Below are 20,663 nucleotides of genomic sequence, written 5' to 3' on the forward strand. Positions count from 1 at the left end.
CAAAAAGTCACGGTATCAAAACCACTAAGTTTTGCCGTCATACCTTCCCCACGGTATCAGCTGTTTCCCCCTGAGAGAGAAAGTGCCCAGACAGAGTGCAGTAACGCGGCCCCTCCCCCCAGCTGCCCAGTCTCAGCAATCAGTGTAGCTGTGATCGTCAAGAAGTCATCAAGTCAATCATTGTGTTTAGACCCGTGTGTAGGCTATTGTAATTCAACGTGATAATGGCTGCTGAAGGAGAATCCCCAGAACGTTCCCCCGGGCGGTGGGCGTGGCCCCGTCGAAAAAGACAAACTCCGCGGTGTGTGGGAATATTTTTGGTAAAAGCAGGGATGGCCAGGGAGGATTAGAGGGGGCAATACCTCAAACATGAATCAGCACATCTGCAGGAACAACACCCGTCCTTCCTTATTTGCCAAATTCAAGGTACGTTAAACGTCTTGCGTCATCATACATCGTGTCGGACATAAACCATTTCCACCGGCAGGAGGATGAATGTAAAATAAACACTGTCATAGGCTAACGTTATCAATAACATAACATGGCTAATTAGCACTCAACTGTCTTTGCTCTAACTAACGATAACGTTACTTGACTGAGCGAACGTTATGCCGGCGTATTGCACTGAAGAGAAGTAACAACAGTCATTAAATAAGAGGCAGAGGTGTGTGTGTGTGTGTGTGTGTGTGTGTGTGTGTGTGTGTGTGTGTGTGTGTGTGTGTGTGTGTGTGACGCACAGAGAGGCATAAGTGTGTGTGTGTGTTTACATTATGTCTGCTTGGATCCATTATAAGCTAGCAATGCGCTACACTATTTCTCCTGTGCTTACAGCACATGCATCCAGTGTCTGCACTGCTACTTTCTTCCAAAATATCTGGATATCTAATATTTGCCCTACAGTACTTTTGGATACAAATAAAAGTGTGTGTGTGTGTGTGTGTGTGTGTGTGTGTGTGTGTGTGTGTGTGTGTGTGTGTGTGTGTGTGTGTGTGTGTGTGTGTGTGTGTGTGTGTGTGTGTGCACATTAACATTGAAACATTTATGTCCAGTGTCCAATCCGATTTGACAAAAGATAAGCATGTGTGTTTTAGTTTTACATACGTTAATTAGATGAAATAAATATTTCAATAACAAACAAAAAAATGTAGGCTATTTTTTTGTTGCCAGATTTCACAATAACACATAAAGGTCCGCGATACCGTGATACCGTGAAACCGTGGTATTTTTCTCCAAGGTTATCATACCGTCAAAAACTCATACCGCTGCATCTCTACTCTAGACCATAACACTGGTGCCACTGGTGATAAACTCTGGAAATAAACCATTGGAAAAGAAAACCTGCTCAAGCCGCAAAACTCCACTCGCCAAACCAAACCCACATCACAATCACTACACCTCCACCACAGGAAACACTCTATCTCCACACAACACACACTTCCTGTCCGGCTTCCTGCTTCCTGCGCTCTGGGGGGAAAGGGAGGAGCCACAGATGTCCCGCTGAGCCCGCTGGCATACTGCATTCACACCCCATGGGAAACACGGTAGATTAGAGATAGTAGATACCAGCTTCCCAATGGAAAAGGCCCTTCACCTCAGCGTGAAGTAGTGCTGGGAATTACGGCTCTTTGAAGGGAGCCGGATCTTATGGCTCCGTTCCTTTCCGAGAGCCGTTCAAAATAGCGGATCCTCGTTCTTTTTTTTTCTTCTTCTTTTTAGGGGGCGTGCACTACTGTTTATCTGCGAAATCAGTAGGATAATGATATGGTACGATTTGGATCAGATTTGATCTTAGAGCCACCACTATTTAATTTTGGTGAACTGCAGCAGCACTAAATTACTCATATTCCAGACCTCATGTCAATGATCTGCATTGTAAACATGACACAAGGTGATGCCATATCATCTGCTTAGTCAGTGAATTTACTTCTTCTATGAAATGATGTGTTGTGTAAATAAAGTTGGTTTTCCTTGAATGCAATTCATGCAACACTTCGCTGCCCAGAAAGTCGGCAGATAGCCCGTTTTGATATTAAGCTGAGTCCGCCCACCCAGGCCACCCAGTTACAGCATGCGCCCGTAACGAGTGCACCTATCCTCCCTGCTCAGTGGACTAGCAGAGGGAGGGAGGGAGGCCTACACTGTGTGTGTGGTGGGGAGTGGCAGGCAGTGACATTTGGGCACAACATTAAAACGAACGGCTCTCAAGTAGGACTCGGTTCCCTTCGTTCATAGCAAAGAGCCGTTCAATAGATTCGGGTCGTTCGCGCATGTCACAACACTAGCGTGAAGGCACTACATGCTGAAGAGGAAATGAGCAGGTTTGGTGATGGACACCACATCTTGCATTTAACACATTCACTGCCAACACGTTTTCAGAATCCAGCTGTTGACTGCCAACAACGTGGCAGTCAACAGTCTAACCCTTTTACATATCTTATATAAGTATTGGACGTGTACAACGTGTACAACCCATTCCACCGACCCACTAAGTGGCGACAAGGAAGTAGGAAGGCAAGCAAAAAGCAGTGTGATCCATTTCCATTCTCATGAAAATGGATTGGCGGAGGCGCTTTCGTTTTCGCGTTGATTGCTGGCGGTGCGGGATTGCAAACTTGCATGGTGGATTGCGGATGGAGCACACTTTGAGGCACGCAGCGTAAATATGACCAGAGTCGCAGGGGCTTCATCGGAGCTCTCGGCCAGGGCTCCGGGAGGCGGGCGAGTCCAGCCGGGCTTCCTCGGGGAGCGGCCACGCAGACAGGCACATCCAGGCACAGCGGCAGCGGGGCAGTGAGGCTGGTGACAAGCAGCAGGCCATTTTGCCTTGCAAAATTGGAATTGGAAACAGCCATAAAAGGCTTTTAGAATGGGATTTTCAACCCATTCTTTTTTGTTTCTTTTTCGCTCTAATTTAGAGTAATTTAATTTCTATTCAGAAATGTATTTGAGAGGTCGAGAGTATGAGAAAGTGAATTTGCACAGGTAGGAAAGTGCTTGTTACACGGCGCTGCAGCCAAGAAGAACGCCCACGGAGGGAGGAGTTGAAGCAACCCTCCCTCTCGCTCTCTCCCTCTCTCTCTCTCGCTCTCTCTCTCTCCCTCCCTCCCTCTCTCTCTCTCTCTCCCTCTCCCCCTCTCACTAGGATTAAACCTAGTGCGTCTCCCTCCCGAGAGGGAGGGAGAGAGAGAGAGAGGGAGGGAGAGCGAGAGGGAGGGAGAGAGAGAGAGAGAGAGAGAGAGAGAGAGAGAGGGAGGGAGAGCGAGAGGGAGGGAGAGAGAGAGAGAGAGCGAGAGGGGGAGGGAGAGAGAGAGAGAGAGAGCCAAAAATGAATGGTTAAAGTGACTGTTCTATCCAATTTCACAAAAAGCCGTTTATCTCTGAATATTTTTTCTGACGCTAAAACCATGCTGATGCTTACATAACTACTAACTCTACAAACTAACTCTTTTAGACAGAGAAAGTACACATTCTATTAGTACTTTTGAGATATTGTATGTTCACAAAGTCCAAGCTGAAACGAATCCTCGGCTCTTGTAAAATGAGCCAGAATCCTCAAAAAACGGCTTGGCAGAAGCTACCTACAGCAAAAAAAAACGGCTGGCAGTCAATGTGTTAAGACGGACGCACAACATTGAATTTTTATTTATTTTTTGTTGATATCCAATATGTCGATATTTGCCAACTCTTTTACCAATACCCTGCCTTTTCGACACAAAATGGCCCCCGTGAAAAGGGTCTATTAAAACTAGCAATGCCAAGAGTGCTTTTTTTATCAAAGGAAATATTTAAATTAAAATACAACATTATTTCCTAATCATTTGAATTGGGGCCCACTCATACTTTCACACTTTACGCTTTGTGAAAAATAAATACTTGTTGAAACATAACCAACAATTTATTGACGTCTCGTCTTTCCACCAAATCATTCAAAGGTATCGATAGTGGTATCGATAAGGACCCGGTTCATGAAGCAGACTCGAAAATGGTAACAACATCAATACAAATTAACAATCCCCATCCCTATAGTTGTATAAGCGAGGAAAAAAGATTGGATCATATCAGTATTGGCAGATACTCAGGGTTGTGGGTATCGGACATGAAAAAGTGGTATCATGCCATCCCTAGTAAAAATGCCTAGCTTCCTCTATTCTGTCTATTTCTAACGGGCTTGATTTAGTTTTGTGGGTTTAATTAATTAATTAATTGTCCACGTGATAGACAGACACAGAAGTCATGAATGGTAATAAATAGGGCTGTGAATCTTCACTGGCCTCACCATTCGATTACGATTCAGAGGGCTACGATTCGATTACGATTATCGATGCATCTCGATGCATCTTAAATCGATGCATCACTTTTTTCCGCAATACATGATTTATTTTTTCTCACTTTCTTTTTTCTCACTGTGTGGCTACTTTTAAAATAAAAGTGCATTTGGAATTGCATTGTATTATGATCCATAATTAAAATAAACAACTGCATGTACTTCCATTATATTTTATTTGATTATAAAAAAAATAAAATAATAATAATAATAAGAATAGATTTTTGACATTTGTGAATCGATGCAGAATCGTGCACGTCCGCATCGCGATGCATCTTATAATCGATTATTTTTGACACCCCTAGTAATAAACTGCTCCAAATTGGATTATTACAGAATAAAAACCCAGTAAAGCTCCATAAAAAAAGAGCTGTTTGTCTTTGCAGCACAATTGTGCCTTGAGGAAATGCATCTGGCCATGAGTTGTCTTCAATTACTTAATGCAGGAGTGATTAATATGCGACGTTAGTAGCGAGCACTTAACGCAGATGACCTGTTTTTAGCAAATCGTTATCATGTTTGTTGAATGCCAATGTGATTCATTGTGCCATAAGGCTGTATTGTGCTAGTTCAACGCTCCTAGATTGTGTATCATGGTCTTCCATGGTGAAGGAGGGCTGTGTCATCACGTTTCTCCACTTTACACGGCGACAGTAAGGGGCACCGTTATCAAACAATTCCACTCTGGGACCCGTTTTCACTTTTTTGTGTTTTCAGGCCCCGAGAACAGCGTTCCCGTGTAAAAGGAAGGCACCAACGCAAAAAAAAGGTTTTGCGTTTGATGCAGGGAGCGTTGGCGTGTAAACAGGGCCTTAGTTAAAACTAGTAGACCCGTGGGAATGAAATAGACCTCCCCCTGGGAGTTAGACACACCCCCCCCCCCCCCCCCCATACTCAAATTCATCATAAATCACTGATATCATCACTTTTTAGATTGCTGATGTCTGATTAGTATTTTTTAAAGTGCCCCAAAAATGTGTAAATGCCCCCATTTCTTAGACAGTGGGGGCAAAGGTTTCCCTACACTGATGCAAGTGAGGTGGTTCTGTTCAGCCCGGCTTGTGTAGCACAGAGGTGCACCTGAGCCCCTACCCTTCAGCCTTACATGTGACTGGTGTCACTCCATGGTGCCACACACACAATGCTGTTACACGCACACGCACAAAACACACACAATGCAGTTACACTAGGGCTGTGCAATAAAATCGATACGGCAATATATCGCGATACTTTTTTCCGCAATACTGTATCGATATTTCAGAAAGATATCGTGATATATCGCCATATCAATGTTTTTGCACAGTTGTGCTGTTCACAGCCATGTGTGGGGATGACACCAGCAGAGATGGAGACTTGGACTTGAGTCGCTCTTAAGTCTCTCACACACAGTGACTTGTCACACACACAGTGACTTGTCACACACACAGTGACTTGAGACTCGTCTACAAAAACTTGAGACTTGACTTGGACTTGCAAAAAAGGACTTGTGGGCATCTCTGGACAACAGTCATGGAAGACTTCCGGTGCACGAGCTTAAAAACGGCCTTGATTTTATGCAAACCGACTGAACCAACATTGGTCATTAGGTCTGCAGCTCAGCTGGGCTCTGGTCTGCGGTCGGGGGGGCGGGGCGTTGAAGCAGCACTGTGCGGTTGTTGCCAATATATAAGTTTGTGAACTGCCATGAATGAACCGTGGCCAACATGATTAATAAACACACTTCCTTCCACATGTTCCTGCAAAATGTATTTCCAAAAAGCACTCATTAAAAATAGTATATTATCCACCATTATCCATTATTTATACCGGCCCAACCGTGATTTGCAGGCGTAAACGTGGCCTCACAAAACGTGCTCTACTGCTAACATTAGCTCTACTGCTAACATTAGCTCTACTGCTAACATTAGCTCTACTGCTAACATTAGCTCTACTGCTAACATTAGCTCTTTTTCTTTTTTTTTACAATTTATTTAGTCTTTTCATTTACAACTGTAAGGCAATCATCACAAGAGTATACAACTTCGACAAGCATGAACAGACACATGGCAGCACATTCACACATAATACAGGACAGACAGAGGGAAACACGAAAATTAAAAATTAAAATACAATTTAAAATAAATAAAACATAAGATGCTAGAGACTTGTTAAAGATAAATAGAGGTCTTTGGCAAAATTCGATTTCACTAATTTCAGGGACTTTATGTAGAGTTGGGTTTCATTAAAGTAGCAGGTAAAGATGGGTGGAGTTTTGATCAATTTTGCCTTATGAATAAAGAATTTAGCTATAAGATTAGTAACACATTGATCATTAGGTCCAATTTGTTGTCTTCTAATATTACACCAAAAACAATACTATTATAATCAAGAACAGGCATTACTGTGTTTTTCCCATTTAACCAATCGATGAATTGTTTCCAGAACATTAACATTAGCTGTGTGTGTGTCCAGTCTACTGCTAACATTAGCTGTGTGTGTGTCCAGTAGTGAGTCGATAAGGCCTTGCTGTAACAAGCAGGATGGATAGAGAACAGGGCAGAGGGAAAAGAGCAACACCTCCTTAGGTCAGCAGCACTCAGGATGAAACTGTCATGTCGTCCACACATTAGGGCCCTATTCGGCCCAAGACTGAGACCATTTTTGTATTGTCAGATAGATGTGATTTTGTGTAGAATTCCATAACTATCTGTATTGTAGGTAGAGATAACAGAGAAACTTTGTCTGGGTCCTTTTTACGGTTTTACCAGCGATTAGCACGGAGGCCAATCAGCATCAATAAACAGCCCAGTGGGCGGGACTAAGATGCTGTGAAGCGGTGGTCAAGACTGCGCCGACAAGTAACAACAATGGCTGCGGCCACCGGCTGCTATCGAGGCTGTTTTAAAATCGATAAAAAGTACCAATAATGCCCAATATGGATTTTTTTCAACCGATACGATAACCGATAAATATCTGCTTCTCCTGGCCGACAACCGATACGATATTCTGATAATTATTATAATAATATATATATATATATACATAATAATTTTGTTTTTTAGTTCTTAGCCTGTATTTTATGCACACCTGGGGTTAAAAAAAGGCAGATGTAGTGAGCATAGCTCTGACCTAACCAAATCTAACTGACATCACTGTGAACACAAAACAAATAACACTTCTGATATAATATGATTGTTTTAATAAAGTGTATCACTCAATTATAATCAATACAAAAATAAAGGCTTTTATAGAACGTAAAGCCAATGACTGCTTAGTCTGCAGATAAAACACAATGACAAAAGGCATAGTAATTTAAACTCTTATTTGTCATGTTACTGATCTGTTCAAATTTTGCATTGGTGCCAGTTCTCAGTGAATGGTAGCCTGGGTCCAGTGAATGCTGAATGGGACAGGCACTATAAACCATCTGTGTCGTTTCACTTCTTACTGAAAAACGCTGCCACCAGATCACAGAGCCCTGGTATTCTATCTGGTACTGTATGGGAAGAGCAGTCATCCCGTAGCGCAGGGGGTTCCCCAAATGTTTTAGTAGCCAGCCAGATGGGAAAAGTAGCCAGCTAAGGGATGTTTGCGATGGCAAGATACATTTTTCTGGTGATAATTTTGTACCAAATTAATAAGGAACCCTTACATATTTTTTCATGAAAACTCACGCCTCTGATTACTGGTGTTACTGGTGTGTAAACCTTACTATCGTTACAGATATGATTTCCAGACATTGCCCATACAGTCAGAGTGTAGTCCAGTGTGTAAACACATGTGCAGTCTCTCTCATTCAAAATTGTTGTTGTCACTCCCAAAGTCTGGTAGTGTGAAAGCAGCCGGCCAGGTGAGTAGCTGGCGCTTGGGGAACCCCCCTGGTAGCGTACCCCTGGAACCCCCTCACACACAGAGCCCTGGCCTCTATCTGCACTGTATGGGAAGTAGGGCTGTCACTTTTTCCCAAAATAAAGTTTGAACGAACTTTAATTGCCCGAAATTCGTTCGAATATATTCGAAGTTTTTTGGTTAATTTTTTTTTTTTTTTTTTTTTCAGTCCAGGCCACCGGGCATCAGCCCGACGTGTTAGCTTGGACGCTCACAGTCACAACACTGCCTCACAAACAACTCGAGACAACTTTTCAGACCCTGGAGACAATCTTTCTCAGAAGAGACTAACGCGACAAATCTGGAGACTTTTTCTGACATGGGATTAACATTACCAGCAAGCAGCAGTTGGTTAATTTTGGTTCATAAAAAAAAATAATAATAATAAAAAAAATAAAAAAAAATAAAATCGAACAGTCAATTTACATATCGAACACGAACCCCTCCCCCACATTCGAAGTTGCATTCGAATTTCGAATGAAAAGTGACAGCCCTAATGGGAAGTCCAGTCGTCCCGTAGCATCCATGCCTCAGTGACTTTCTATCACACCTGCAATATGTCTTCGCTCTGAAACAAAGTGCAAAGGTTGACTTCATTGCTTCCAGGTTCACACTGCCCAACTGCGAGCAGCGAGCCCCCCACTGCTTGTAGGCAAAGGTGGCATGGTCTTACATGCCCTGATGCCCTGGTGACCCCAAAAAAGTCAGCGATTCGATGATGAAGGAACCTGATTCAGCTGCCAATCTCACAGCCGAATAGTCGCAAAATGTGTCCTGATACAAGGATCATTCCATTCTGGCTACATGGGGGTGCCGAATGTGTGATTTTACATTGAATTGCTTAGTTCCTCCAAATAGATTGTGATATATACCGCCCATTTTGGTATAACTATCAGTCTATTACCGTAAAACCAAGTCCCAAATCTACAAACAAATCAAGTAAACTCACGCCAATGGATCTTCTGATAGACAGATAGTCTTATTAATCAAAGAAAGAAGAAGAAAAGAATAGTTGAATATTCATATTGATTTGACTGACAGAATTCTACTTACAAGTAGCTTATTCGTTGGAGAGGGTTTTAGTAACCTGTCCTACCAGGATGGAGATTTTGCTCATGGAAAATGGGATCAGATTTGACCTGCTCTTGACCCCAGCAGTTCATTTTGTTATGCTACGCTTCCCACGCAGGAGTAACTGCTGGCTATCACATGTCAACATCTGTCTCCTCATACCCAGGAAACCTGCTGTGTTGGGGTCCTTCCCTGTAGTTGGTTCGGATTACATTCTCCAGGGTTCCCCACTCCCTCTTCAAACATCTCATTGAAGAACCCAACAGCACGGCATAGCTTGAGACACAGATCAAGGTGAATTACTGATCTGATTGCAATCAGATGGCAGAAAACACATGTTAATGCCAGGTGTAAATGGCCTCACTGTTACAACACTGAGGATGTTTCTAATGAGAGCTAGCGCTTCAAATGCGTGAACATGTCTCCACTGTTCTCTGATAGTGATGGCAGACTATACTACTTGCCTTCTCTAACACAGACACAGGAGAACCACATGTAGACAGCAGAAAGTAGACTATTGACTCACATTAACAAGAAAATATCAAAAGTACTTTCTATTCTTGAACAAAATATATAAATTCAAGCTCTTTCAATGACCCATGTCTAATATGTCTTTTTTTCATCAAAGCATTGGCTTTTTTTCTCAAACTCACAAACTTTTAAGGATTTCAAGGACACATGATGGGAACCCTGATTCTCATTCTCTTGGGATGAGGACCAAGACCGTTATTTTCAGGCGTCTCTCGACACAGATATGTGGTGCCACACCTGAGCTGGAGATATCAAAACAGTCCAGTTTGTTTGCCAGGTGAGAACAACGCCATTCAAACTCGGGCGGCACCGAATAACAGCACCAAGAGAAGTGCGGTGTGGGTTATTATGAGATGAATGAAAACGTAACCTGAACCAACTAAAGGAAACCACCCCAAAATGCAACGGTATAAGGAGACGGATGTTGCCATCTGATAGCCAGTATTTCCTCATGCTTGGAAAGCCGAGCATAACAACATTTAATGAGAGCAAACCACAGGCTGGACTGATGCTCATATTCAGCTCTTTCTTAGTCTGACTCACTGGAAGCAGGCTGCGGGGATCAGCTCTGCCTAGTCTGACTCACTGGAAGCAGGCTGCGGGGATCAGCTCTGCCTAGTCTGACTCACTGGAAGCAGGCTGCTGGGATCAGCTCTGCCTAGTCTGACTCACTGAAGCAGGCTGCGGGGATCAGCTCTGCCTAGTCTGACTCACTGGAAGCAGGCTGCGGGGATCAGCTCTGCCTAGTCTGACTCACTGGAAGCAGGCTGCAGGGATCAGCTCTGCCTAGTCTGACTCACTGGAAGCAGGCTGCAGGGATGAGCTCTGCCTAGTCTGACTCACTGGAAGCAGGCTGCGGGGATCAGCTCTGCCTAGTCTGACTCACTGGAAGCAGGCTGCAGGGATCAGCTCTGCCTAGTCTGACTCACTGGAAGCAGGCTGCAGGGATCAGCTCTGCCTAGTCTGACTCACTGAAGCAGGCTGCGGGGATCAGCTCTGCCTAGTCTGACTCACTGGAAGCAGGCTGCAGGGATCAGCTCTGCCTAGTCTGACTCACTGGAAGCAGGCTGCAGGGATCAGCTCTGCCTAGTCTGACTCACTGGAAGCAGGCTGCGGGGATCAGCTCTGCCTAGTCTGACTCACTGGAAGCAGGCTGCAGGGATCAGCTCTGCCTAGTCTGACTCACTGGAAGCAGGCTGCAGGGATCAGCTCTGCCTAGTCTGACTCACTGAAGCAGGCTGCGGGGATCAGCTCTGCCTAGTCTGACTCACTGGAAGCAGGCTGCAGGGATCAGCTCTGCCTAGTCTGACTCACTGGAAGCAGGCTGCAGGGATCAGCTCTGCCATTGGCTCTGACCAGTTCAGGCAGAGTGAAGGGCTCTGTGTGTCGCTCTCAAATGCCTCCAGCTATGCTAGTTAGCAAGTAGGGATGTTTGGGCATTTTAAGCAATTTAAACACTCGAGTACTCTCGTATTATAACGAGTAACCTGGTACTCGCGCGCGGGGGGGGGTCTGTGTGGAAACACACGCTGAACCCAAGTTTGGCTATGTTAAGCAGTTCATTTAGAATATCTATACTATGGTAATGACAGAGCAGGGGTAATCTGCTGTGACAAAGCGTGCGTAGATGTAGACCGTTTTTAAAGGAGTGGGGGGTGGGGCGAGTACCCGAACAGCGGAAACGTTACTCGAGTACTGACGTTATGAACGAGTACTCGAGTACTCCTGCTAGGGGTGTCACGATACACTCAGTTCACGATACGATACGTATCACGATACTGGGTTCACGATAACGATACGATACGATACGATTTTAACAATATTTTTTTAAACTTGAATAATGACAATATATGACTGGAAAAGTAGTATTTTATTTGAAATGCACAAATACAAAACATGCTGTTGTGGGAAATTGTTATTACAATAACAACTAGAAAAAACATGAGATTGGAGATAAGGCTTACTAGTAGATTTACTTTGAACTAAAAGGTTTCTCAGCAGTATAAATTCTCATTATGCATCTTCAGTTTTTCTTCAAACTCAAACAACAAGACTTTTCTTAATCTATTTTTTATGCATCTTCAGTTTTTCCTGTCAAGTAAACAGTTTAGCCAGAAACTCAATTGAATGGTTTCTCTCCTGTATAACTTCTCATGTGTTCAACTGAACTACTTTCCACACATTGAACTTCAACAAACAAAGACGTTTCTTAGTCTATTTTTTGAAAAAAAAAAAAAAAAAAAAAAAAAATTTTGCGATATGAGATTTCATCTCAACGATACATATCGTGACGTTTTACTATCGCGAAATTTCGTGGGACGATATATTGTGACACCCCTAACTCCTGCCCATCCCTACTAGTAAGGTAGCAACCTACACGCTGAAAATGGCAAGTTTTGACGAAGATTTGGATTGTTCAATAAAGCAGGCCTGCTTGGTACTTTGGGTGGATGGTTCATGGTTGTAAAGGTAACAGAGCCTTTTTTCCGTCATACAAGAGTGAGAGTAAGAGGAGCTGGTACAGCACAAAATGGTGATAGTCTGTCAAACCAGACGAGATGTTTGTTAACGGTATGGACAGCAGAGAAGGGAGGTGACAGCAAAGACATCATGCATCATGCTTTGCTAAAGCTACAGGGACTGGAATGGAATTTGTTTTGACTCTCCTCTGCTGCCAAAATCTCTACGCTGGTGGGAGGACCGTGGGCTTCTTGTGACTCCATGTGACTTTTGTTTACCAACCCTGGCTGACTTGTAAAGGCATTGTGAGAAGAACCCAGTTCCAATACAGGTCCCGATTCGATTCGATTTTTCAATTACAATACCAATTTTGCTTTTGGATATGAAAGAGATTCTCAAAGAGCTAATGCGGTGAATTGTACAAGGCACCCTCTAACATTGTGCATTATTAAAGATGTTACTAATGTTTTTTTTACGTTTACAAGATCTTGTTGCGCTAAGAACCAAACCCTAACTAGGGATGGGTACCGTTCACATTTGAACCGATACCGGTACGATACCGGTACCTGGAATTCGGTACGGTACCCAAAACGGTACCATTTTCGGTACTTTACACGCTCTAATAACAAAAAAAATTACAGTTGTAAAAAATAAAAAAAATCCAAACTTCTCAGAGAGAGCGGTCAGTATTCACTAAAGCCTTCATATCTCAGGCTCTGTAGCACATAGAAACATAAAATAAAAAGCATTTGAGAGCTTAACCCTTTGGCTTTTCGTATTATATTTGCCCTAATGTTCATTAAAAAAAAAATTTATCTTTAACCCCAAAAATTAAAAATAAAAATATTCTAATGCATTTTAAGAAATGTTAATAAAGATTATGGCAAATGTAACCCTTCCAAATAAAAACCCACGGGTTTAAGCTCTCAAATGCTTTTTATTTCATGTTGATAGCTACTATACAGGCTGAGGAAATACATTCTGTTGAACCCTTGACAATTACTGCAGCAAGAGTAACGTTAGCGTTTAACGTTTAACGTAGTAACGTTTGCAGTCGTTGTGAAGACAGTGAAAAGCCCCGTTATTAACAACCACAACGGCAGTGAAACAACTAATACAGCTAACGCTAGCTAATTAAATAACGTTACTTGATGTTGTAGAAGTCGATGCCTCTCTCAACGTTACAGCTGAGGAGGTGCTGCTAACGTTAGCAACGGTGCGGTAGGCTATCTGCTTCATTCACCCTCAGCCTATCTAAGACGTTACAGTCTTCAGCATTTAGCTAAATATATCTTGTGTTTGACCATGCTTCCTCAAGTTTGAGGTGTTTCCCTGGCCAGCTTTGCAATTCACATCACACATGTTGCAACCAGTGTTGTCTGAGTCTATCTTGGTAAAAAGTGTAGCCACAGCTTTCGGCTGGTCCTGTTTTGCTTTCAGAACCAGAGTGACGTAGTGACGTAACGCGCTCTTGCGTGTTGCCTTAAGGTTCCGTCGGAATTTCTATTTTCACCACTCTCTTTCTATTACTCAGATGCGTTCAAGTACCGAAATTTGGTACCGTTCGTTTTTATGTGAACTGGTACGGGGCAGTACCGACGTAATTCGGTCGGTGCCTGTAAAAGTACCGAGTTCGGTACCCATCCCTAACCCTAACCCTAACCCTAACCCTAAGAACCAAACCACGCCAGTCTAGCGGGGTTAAAGCTTCAAGCATCCCCTGCAAAAGGCACATTAAAAGATCGATATTGGGATTTATGAATCGATATCAGTTCCTTCAGATGAATATCGGTTCGATATTGATATGTTTTTTAAACCCAGCCGCCCTATATAATACTAAAGTACAAGAAAATAAACTTTTCAATGATTCAGATCAAAACAAACTGCAGGTGTGACCGCACCCTCATTCCAGTACATTTACTGTACTCCCATCTTTTTAACCCAGTGTCTTCACTCCCAGAATACAGCCCATGTCTCTGTCCAACGTCTCTGTCCCACGTCTCGGTCCCACATATCTGTCCCACGTCTCTGTCCCACGTCTCTGTCCCACGTCTCTGTCCCACATTTCTGTCCCACATTTCTGTCCCATGTCTCTGTCCCACATCTGTCCCACGTGTCTGTCCCATGTGTCTGTCCCACGTCTCTGTCCACATGACATGGCTACCTGCTGTAATGGCATGACATGACATGGCTACCTGTTATGCTTTAATGACATGGCATGACAGGGGATTGCGATGGAGGAGTTAAGGAGAGGAAAAAGGATTGAGAATGTAGGGAAACAGTGGATGGATGAATCCAGAAGGAGGTGGTGGTAATAATGCAACATTAATGATGCCAAATGCCATAAAACACCACAGAAGAAGAAGAAGAAGAAGAAGAAGAAGAAGAAGACATGACATGGCTACCTGTTATGCTGTAATGAGCCTAAAGCCCACAGCAAGACTTCATTCATTTGGGGTTGCAAGATTAAAAAGTTTGAGAACCTTTTTGCACCAGACTACTCAGCCATCCGTGCCTAAGCCAATCACACGAATGATCTCACCGCTCCTAATGGCCGTTTGGTCTGAATTCTGATCCTGACTGGAAAATGTAACAATTCCACTTATCACAAATGCTGATTCCGTGTGGTATAAACCACGTCCATATTATTGAGTGTCAATCACATAGCCGACCATTTCATTTCAAAGAGCAGATTTGGTGCACAGCTATACTCACGAGCAGTCTAGACAGTGTGAAGGGCACTTGTGGGGCTTGGGCGGGGGGAAGGGGGGGGCAGCTGACATATGGGGCGGGAGTGGGGGGGCGGGAGTGGGGGGGCAGCGATGTCCACGCATCTGCTCGCGTTCAATCAACTACCAGCCAAAACCCCGAGCAGCCTCCATCGCTGAAGCCATGTTCCCGGGGGAAAAGAGAATTACAGTATAGGTGCAGAGGATGGGAATAAAGAAAAGGATAACTTAACTTAACTTTAACTTAGAGATGAAACGGTATGAAAATTTCATATCACAATTATAGTGGCCGATCATCACGGTTATCAGTATTATTACGCTATTGCTTAATGTGCTGAAAATGATCAAAAAGTGCCAATACACCATTTCACCAAGTTTCATATTGAAAACTCTGGCTAAAAAGGACTGATAGCCCGACACTCACTGAAATCATTTCACCAAGGCTGCACGTCTGCGTCTGGGAGACTGTTGCTAACTTTTGTTGATGTTGATGGACAGTATTTACTGTTTTTCAAAGCACTGTAACCATGGTAACAATTTTAATAAGAATGAAAATTTGAAACGGTACGGTTACCGTCAGGAATTTTATCAGGGTTTATATCATTAAAACCGGCGGCTATCATTTGATCCATAAATTACAGCAAGGGGAACCGAGGTGAGCCCTTCCTGGCAGAATGAAGAGCTTGTGTTGGCAGAACACGGCTGGCCAGCTCCGATCCTGAGTGAGGGGAATTAATCAGCTCAAGGAGGAGGAGGAGGAGAGGAGACCCCTGTGGCCCCCAGACCCCCCCCCCCCCCTTCAGCCCCCACCCTGATCCAAGGAGAGGTGGGGGTAGGGGTGAGGCTGGCCGCCTAAAAACACTGTCACAGCTACGCATCACAACTGTCAATCAGAGACTAAACTACTAGCAATTAGCTGCACCTGTTAAGAGAGTCAGACTCAGTATAAACACAACAAAACCCTCTATAGCCGCTCTCTGCTAGCTAGCTAAGCTGAAGCCGGCAAGGACAACTTTTCTTTCTGCTCATGAACAATTGTTAATTACAGCAGCAAGGTTCCTCAATGTGTTCCAGTGCTCAATGAGTGCTGGTCAAACATCTCGCTAACGTGAGGACAATACAGACAACATGGTGGGTCTTTTGCACTGATGGGGAGATTGGGGTTTGGCTTGTATGCTGCAGTACCAATGCTTTTTGGTAACCCTCCTGGCATTAGCATTTACACCTAGCCAGTTGCTAATGCCTTAAGCTCATCGGTTTGTTCTGCGTATCCAACATCCTCACGGTGCTCCTGGGTTCGTCAGCCATTGCAGGCAGTGCTGCAGCCCGCTACACAGCCAACATTCACTTCTAGCTGGAGCTCAAACTCCACTGTCATCTTCATTTCACAACATTCGGTCATGTAGCCTTACCATTATCCAGGGTTACCCGTGTTACTGTTTCAGGGTTCACGTTTGCTCTACAGGTATCGGCTGCTAGCTAAACTAGCTAGCTACTAGCCACCGGTACGTGCCGTGCCCCCCTGTTGGGGAGAACGGACGCCAACACTCCATTCACAAATCTGTCAGTTTAATGCTGACTCGCTAACAGGCAAAGGTCGACGAAAATAACACGAGGCCTTTTTACAAAACACTCGAATCCACTTTTAATTTAAATTCGGCCTACATCCAATACAGAACGCACCACTTATTTTCACACTGTCAACTTTGAGAATGGTTCGCCTGTTATCTTCCACAATCTCCTCCCAGCAGAACGCACCGTGGTGGGCGTTAGCGAGCAGTGTGACCTGGTTAAAGGTGGTATTGTTTTTAAACAACGTGCTGCTTGGTGGATTAACGTAACGTTCATGTGTTTGCCGACATTCAGATGAGTCAAATCCAAATGCCCTGTAAAAACTGGTCTGTCGTGTTGTGCGTGCGCAAGGACATGCATTGCTACATCGCCAGATTAGTCAATTGAGTTTGGCGTACTATTAATCTCCAGCACACAACTAAGCACTGAGTAAAGCACCATGCTAACACAGCAGCCTGGCGACAACATGTCCGAGTCCAGACCAGAGTCACAGACAGCGGGTAGCGGCCTGGACAGAGAGGGCCTGGCCTACTACGGGTCTATCCGCGGCCTCTCCTGCCTTCTGTGGCCGGGTGCCTACCTCTGTGGGCCGGCTGATCTCGAACAGGTCGAGCCGGTTGGCGTTCCAGTGGTTGATGATGTCGGCCAGTTTCCTCCTCTCCTCCTCCCTGCTCCCCGACATAGTTACAGCCCGACTCAAGCGCTCTGGACCCGGCGATAAATCCCCTCAGTCCACGGGAGAAGAATAATCACAGATGTGTTTGTCACTGTGCCGGGTACTCTGTGCGGTCCGCCCGTCTGTCTGTCTGTCTGTCTGTCTGTCTCCTGCTCACCGACCTGCTGCTTGCTGCTGGCTGATCTGTTTCTGGAATTCTGGTTCCGCGTTCCCGACGTGCGCGTCTTGCCTAGTCGCGCTCCCGCTACACCCGGGATGCGCGTTCACGATCTCAACGATTCAATGTTAATTGCCCCCCCCCCCCCAATCAAATAAATAGTGTCACGTTACCGCAGGGATGACGTATTTTTGTAGGCCAACTCAGCTAGTCATGCTAGTTCCGGTTCCCAAGTCTAAAAGTCAAGTCAATGGGATTTTTGCATAGGGATTTCAGTTGAATGTATGAAATAAGGTCTGTCTGTGGTTAATTTAACTTTAATAATAATAATAAAAATAATAATAATAATAATAATAATAATATTAATAATAATAATAATAATAATAATAATAATGCATTCAATTCTTTCAAATCTTTTAACTTTTATTTTCAGACCTGTCTTCTTATGCTGTCTTCACCGTTTTTCTGCTGTTTTGATAGAATAGAATAGAATAGAATAGAATAGAATAGAATAGAATAGAATAGAGAATCAGGACTGTAGTGGAGGGTTTAGCTTTTCAGGTTGACATGATTATTATTACATAAATTCATAGCCTATACTTCATACTAAGAATGATCAAACTGATGTAAGGCTAAGTTAGGTCACAATGTAGCCTCCTTTTAGTTGGTCACCTCTTGAGTGTATAGAACCCTATACAGAATTCATGGCATTTACAGCAAGCATGCAATTTCCTCATCTTTGATCCTGTGCATTATCCACATATCAGAAGCCTTTATTTATAGGCATTGAGGACTTTTTGTTTTGTCTGTTTTCCATATTGTCTCCTAAAGCAGTTCTAGCTAGCAGGTGCTGAATGCCACACCATGCTGCCAGTGCCTTCCCTCCAAGACCACAACACCACACACATCTATTTGCACAGAGTGCAGTGGCTGCCATCACCCCGGGACACAACGCTGGAGTCTGGGCCCAAAAGCTCTTGGCATTTTGGTCAGCTGGTAAAAAAGTGCAAACAGCAGTTGCAGATCCGAAAACGTCATGCTCCAAAAAAACAATTCTGCTCTGAAAACAGGGGAGTCATAATAAAGAAATGCAATGTGAGTTACAGCTAATCCACCAAAATAAAATGAACTCAAACCAAATAACACAATAGAAGGATAACACTGCAGCACAAAGCAGAAACACATTTCCGGATACAGGCTGTGAGATCAGAGCAGACGACTAATTGACTGTAACAGATAATAGACCCGATGTACACAAGGTTAACGCTTCAGCCTTGGCTGGCAAGAAAGATATAGGGACTATTTAACATGACTATTGACTTATTGGGAGTTTGGCTCATTCACCTTGCCCAACATCTCCTGCAAGGGTTGGCACTAAAAATGGTTCACATGAAAGTTCCAAAAATGGGAGAAAAAACATCAAAGTTAGTCCAATTGCAGAAACTAATTCCAGTGCAAAGTAACCATTCTGGGGCATTGAAAAGCATAAATCCAGCTATTTCCAGTGAAGTTGCCGTTAATAAATGCATTTTTTTTTTCAAAATGTTTTTCTTTACAATTTGTTATCTTTACAATACATACAGACAAAACAACAACACCAACAACAACAACCACACATCTGCTCCTCCAATTTGTACATAGGTAATCTTAAACCATATAAAAATTCTTAATTAAATGTCATACAGATAAAGAAAATAAATAAATAACAAGGTATCAAAAATAAATTCTAGCTTCAGGAACTGCACTGCCATCACAAAACCTAGTTATTCGCTTGATCATCTGCTAAATTTAAATGACCAACATAACTAATGAATGGCATCCAAATATCTTCAAATATATGTTGTTTAGCTTTCAATATGTAAGTATTTTTTTCTAGTGGAAGGTTTGACAGCATCTGTCTTATCCATTGAGTGGAGCTTGGTCTGTGAACCATTTTCCACAACAATCCAATACATTTTTTAGCATTGAGCAAACCGAAATCTATACATTTCATTTCACTTTTACTATAACTGTGATTCTCTGGTATAAACCTAGCAGAAAATGCTTGGGGTCCAAAAAAACTGGTTTTGAAATAATCTCCTCGATCATACTTCTTACCTCTTCCCAGAATAGCTGAATTTTTCTACATTGCCAAATGCAATGAAAGAGAGTTCCTCTTTTCTCTGCACATTTTGTGCATATGTCAGGTATGTTTTTGTTATATGGATTTAGATCCACTGGGGTCACATACATCCGCATTAATACATGCATCTTATTAGCAGTTAATAAGCCTATTTACTGTTAAGCTTGCAACATACGTTTGGTTTGTGGCAGAAACAAGAACAGCCCGTGTCATGGTTAACAATGTAGGCTATATTTGTCACTAGGTGATTGGGAGAAGGCAGAGGACACAATATAAAATCATGAGTCATGTTTAAGTGTGTGTGTGTGTGTGTGTGTGTGTGTGTGTGTGTGTGTGTGTGTGTGTGTGTGTGTGTGTGTGTGTGTGTGTGTGTGTGTGTGTGTGTGTGTGTGTGTGTGCACTCAGGATACAGTATGGTGTACAGAATGTGTGTGTGTGTGTGTGTGTGTGTGTGTGCGTGCGTGCGTGCGTGCGTGCGTTCGTGTGTGTGTGTGTGTGTGTGTGTGTGTGTGTGTGCGTGCATGCGTGCGTGCATGTGTTTCCAGTTCATTCACTGGTTGGTTCCCATAGTGTTCTCTAGAGAGAGAGCGGCGTCAGCGGAGGATTTAAAATGCGTGACTCATTAGCCAATGCACAGCCAGGAAGGGGTCTCACTCTACTTTTGAATGCTAAAATAAAGCTGATAATGTACAATTTGATTCAAAAAAAAAAAAAAAAAAAAAAAAAAAACTTTCAAAGTACAACACAAACTGTCAATTTTGCTGCAACTCGACAGTGCTGCTTAATCCAGGACCTTACTTCCTGGAACTCTTGAGAGTAAAAAAACTGGTCCATTGGAGTGAATGGAGATGTCGCGACTCTTCTATCTACACGGCTCTGGTTCCCAGATAGAAAAGAAATGTGAGGCTAACATGATGGCCATATTTCAGCATGATTACATAGTGGTGTGATTCAGTGTGTTATCTACTAACACACCTTCTATGTTCCTGTTCTCACCATTAGGCTGCTCCTATTCCAAAAGCAACATGTGTTTCTCCCACACATTGCAACAGGAAACATCTGCTGTGTGAAATGTGGCCACACAGGATATAAGGAGAGGTGGAGATAGTTATTTTTTCTTTCAATATTTTATTTTTCAATTTTCAGAACACAAA

General features: G+C 43.3%; 1 protein-coding gene across 5 annotated transcripts in view; it reads right to left on the reverse strand.

Moving 5' to 3' along the window:
- afdna (afadin, adherens junction formation factor a) overlaps positions 1–17,236 on the reverse strand; it is a gene marked incomplete at its 5' end in the record, with an annotated part of 255,668 nt that extends 238,432 nt beyond the window's left edge. For all 5 annotated transcript variants that reach the window (XM_083643598.1, XM_083643599.1, XM_083643601.1 and 2 more), the window contains one exon: positions 17,135–17,236. In XM_083643598.1, the coding sequence (XP_083499724.1) occupies positions 17,135–17,236 (102 nt within the window). The remainder of the gene's footprint in view (positions 1–17,134) is intronic.
- Positions 17,237–20,663: the final 3,427 nt, after the last annotated feature.

This window comes from Poromitra crassiceps, assembly GCF_964638095.1.
Source record: "Poromitra crassiceps genome assembly, chromosome: 9".
NCBI lineage: Eukaryota > Metazoa > Chordata > Actinopteri > Beryciformes > Melamphaidae > Poromitra > Poromitra crassiceps.